Source organism: Hibiscus syriacus, unplaced genomic scaffold (assembly GCF_006381635.1).
Source record: "Hibiscus syriacus cultivar Baekdansim isolate YM2019G1 unplaced genomic scaffold, ASM638163v2 tig00110050_pilon, whole genome shotgun sequence".
Lineage (NCBI taxonomy): Eukaryota > Viridiplantae > Streptophyta > Magnoliopsida > Malvales > Malvaceae > Hibiscus > Hibiscus syriacus.
Genome location: NW_024062576.1, coordinates 597,772 through 601,165, shown reverse-complemented (window position 1 = coordinate 601,165; position 3,394 = coordinate 597,772). Strand labels below are relative to the sequence as shown.

Genomic DNA, 3,394 nt, shown 5'->3' with positions numbered 1-3,394 from the left:
TTTATTAATTTTTTCAATGAAAAAGTGGCATACCTTATGGTGACATGTCAGCATCACTGTTAATTTTTTAACAATGGTGGATCGAAATGAAATCAAAACGTAACGTTAGGCATGATTTTGAAATAAATATAGTTTGGTGATTAAAACGGAATACAAGTGATAGTTGGAGAACTAAATGTGTCGTTTACCCTTTTTATAAAAATTGACCGACTATAAATATTTGACGTCCTTTTTCTGTCCACGTTTCATCTTCGCTATTTCTGTGAAATTTGGGTTTGTTACTATTTTTCTTTTCGGCTAAGAAAAATGGCAACTGAACAACCAAAACCGGCGACGGAAGAAGTAAAGTTGGATTTGTTCGAAGATGACGATGAGTTTGAAGAATTTGAAATCAATGAAGGTAATTCTTTTCCCCTTTTTTATCTTCTTTTTTTCTTTTTTTAAAAAAATCCCGGAGGCTATTGTTAAACTTTAATTTTAGGTCTATGTCAAGTAATTCTGAAAAAAAAAACTGATGCCGATTAGCTTGATTATTTCTTTTTCCTCTGTATTTGTTAAATTTGAATTGTATAAACTTATGACGAACGGTTCGTTTCGTTAAACTTGTTCCGGTTGTAATTAGATCGAGTATTTTCCTCGGCAACTTATATTTAAGAATTAGATAAAGGTATTTTTGCTGCGATACTTGATGGAGTCGAACGGGCCATCGCTTCTGTTGCGAATAGAATTTGAAAGATATGATCGAATGAATCTAACATTGTCAGTGTTTGCAAAATTGGCTGCAAATCCCCTTTTTTTTCATGTATGCTGGAGTTTGTTCTTCTTGGTATGTTATAATCTAGTATATGCTATGCTGCTTGGGCTCTTCTCAGTTACTGGATACTTGAAAGTACAACAAGGATTAAAGATTGTCTTATAGCTTGTCTCTCTGCCCTGTTAAGAGGGTGGAAAAAGCGTATTATGCAATAAGAGTCTCAACCAAGGTGCTTTCAAGTGAGTGAAATCGCCGTAGTCAGCCAGAAAGAAATACCAAGAATGCTACCTAAATAGTCTTTCTTACTTCCACCACTTGGTTAAACTTAGAAATAGATTAGGAAAATTCTGCAGGGGCTAATATCTACAGGTTATAGGAGTGCTTGTTTGCGCCGTTAAACTCCTAACTTTTTACTTGGATAACCATATTATACAAGATCTAGTTTGAAATCTTGGATAAATTATTGTTTAAAATCTATGTAAAGTAAATTGATTCTTGATTCATCAAACTCTCTTTGCAGTCCATAAGCTGTTAACTTTTGTTGGAGTAAAAGTTTGTCTTTGTGTGTGCCACATCTTAACTAATAATTCTCTTAGCGAGCTCCAAGCTGAATTGGCCTATTGTCATGCATTTGACTATCGCAGTTTTTGCAATTCACAAGATTTGAGATGTCACCTAATAGCCATATTATCCTTCCACAAGCCTGACTTTAAGTTTTGGTAATGATAGAGAAGTATGGTTTTGCTGTAGTTATACATATGACAATGAAAATTCTACCGATTTCTAGAGTTTGTTCTGGTACCTGATCACAAGCAATCTATGGTGTTCTGAAACACATAAAGTCTGATGCAAGCAAACCACAATTGGCTACTCGGTGTTATATTCTATATGCCACTAGGTACATTGTTGTATTATGTTGATTTTAATTCTGTGTGCTGCTGCCTGCTAGGTGCTAATGCTTGTGTTTTAGTTACACTTTGTTATTTTGAAACGTGTCGTCTGTTTCTTCGAATCACCACTTGTTTCCTTTGAACAATGGTATCATTAAGTCTTGCCTCTTGCCATTAAAGCCTGATGAATCTGTGTTCGATTATCCAAGAATACAAATTTGAAATCTGAACATTTTTGTTTTTGTCGCAGACTGGGACAATGAGGAAGAAGGAAAGGAAGTGATGCAGCAGTGGGAAGATGATTGGGATGATGATGATGTAACCGATGACTTCTCACTGCAACTGAGAAAGGAACTCGAGAATAACACTGAGAAGAAGTAAGTTTGAATCGATTGTCTCTCATGATTTCGTTGTGCACTGCAGACTTGCTTGTTTGAATGAATGTTCCTTTCCTTGCAAAAGAGAATGTTTAGACTTTTTAACTTGTTTTAATAGGCATGGATTGTATGTTTGGTCTGTAAACGTTGAATGCAGAACTTTTGCTTTGTTAAACATAGTTTTCTTTACCTAAGAGTTGTGTCAATCTCCTTAATTTTTTTCCATCACCGTGCTGAGGTTTTTTCCTTCTCGATTAACGGTACAAATATATATAAATAAATATAAAATGCTAAAAATCTATCAAATTGGGGCCTGTAAAATGTTTGTAGTCAGAATCGAATAAATGATCAAATGTCGTATGAAACACACAATAAACGAAGAAATTACTTAATTGATCGAGTGGTTAAGGATGTTGATATCACATCTTGTGTAGGGTTGAATCTCGATATTTGTCTTGAAAATATAATATCTATTACTCGAACACAATAAAAGGGATATTTTTTTAAGAATGTAAGGGGAAAATGTTCCACAATAAAAGTAATATTTTTTAAGAAAGTAAGGGGGAAAGTTGAACTTGGAACTGAAAGCTTAGGTAAAAGGAAGCATACCCTCCAATAAAAAAGAAAAAAAAAATAATTACAATTAAAGTGCTATTATATAATAAAAAAGAAAAAAAATAATTATAATAGGTTTGTTATATGTATATATAATAAACCTATTATATATGTATATATATTATATATGATTACGAAATTAAAACAATTAGAGTTCAATTATCAAATAATCTTCTATCACTATAATTACGATAAATCAAATTTAACTATTAGAACATCAGTTATCAACGGAGTTGGTTCAACTAGTAAGCAGTTTGATATCGTTTAAGCAATGTCTCAGGTTTGAGTCATTGAGTATATAGAAAATATCCGTTGGATGACTCACCCACCAAAATTAAGAGAACGGGGTCGGACCAGATTAATCAAAGCCTTAAAATCAGGAGAGCAACAAAAGGAAATTACAACATCAGTCAATATCAAAATGTCATTATTTATCATCTTCAAAATTTTATGTTTATCACGATTGTGAACATAGCAGATGTTATTATAGTGATTGTAGTATCATAGTCATACAATAACGGTATAAAACGATGCCGCTACCTTTATATAATAGGTGTTATTGCAGTGGTTATTGTAATCACAATCATATAATAACAGTATCCGATGACACTACAACTATTATATAACGAGCACTATTACAATTATTTATCACTGTGTAAATCCCTAGCTCAATATGGAAGCAACATACCTATTTTTCCGAGTATCTGAACTTCAAGAGATAGTCAATAGCGTTGAATGCCGCGGTTTTGTAATGCAAC

At 33.0% G+C, this 3,394-nt stretch overlaps 1 protein-coding gene across 1 annotated transcript; it reads left to right on the top strand.

Annotated features, from left to right (window-relative positions):
• Window positions 1-255: 255 nt before the first annotated feature.
• LOC120214044 (protein DSS1 HOMOLOG ON CHROMOSOME V-like) lies at window positions 256-2,215 on the top strand. The gene is made up of 2 exons (XM_039212042.1): window positions 256-400; window positions 1,895-2,215. Exons 1-2 carry the CDS (start codon window positions 307-309, stop codon window positions 2,023-2,025), a joined length of 225 nt encoding a protein of 74 aa, XP_039067973.1. The 5' UTR covers window positions 256-306; the 3' UTR covers window positions 2,026-2,215.
• The last annotated feature ends 1,179 nt before the right edge of the window (window positions 2,216-3,394 follow it).

Bases quoted from the DNA above. Each gene is read 5' to 3' on its own strand.
- LOC120214044 (XM_039212042.1), top strand. From the start codon at position 307: ATGGCAACTGAACAACCAAAACCGGCGACGGAAGAAGTAAAGTTGGAT. The intron at 401-1,894 runs GTAATTCTTTTC...TTTTTGTCGCAG, and splicing joins AGAATTTGAAATCAATGAAG to ACTGGGACAATGAGGAAGAA.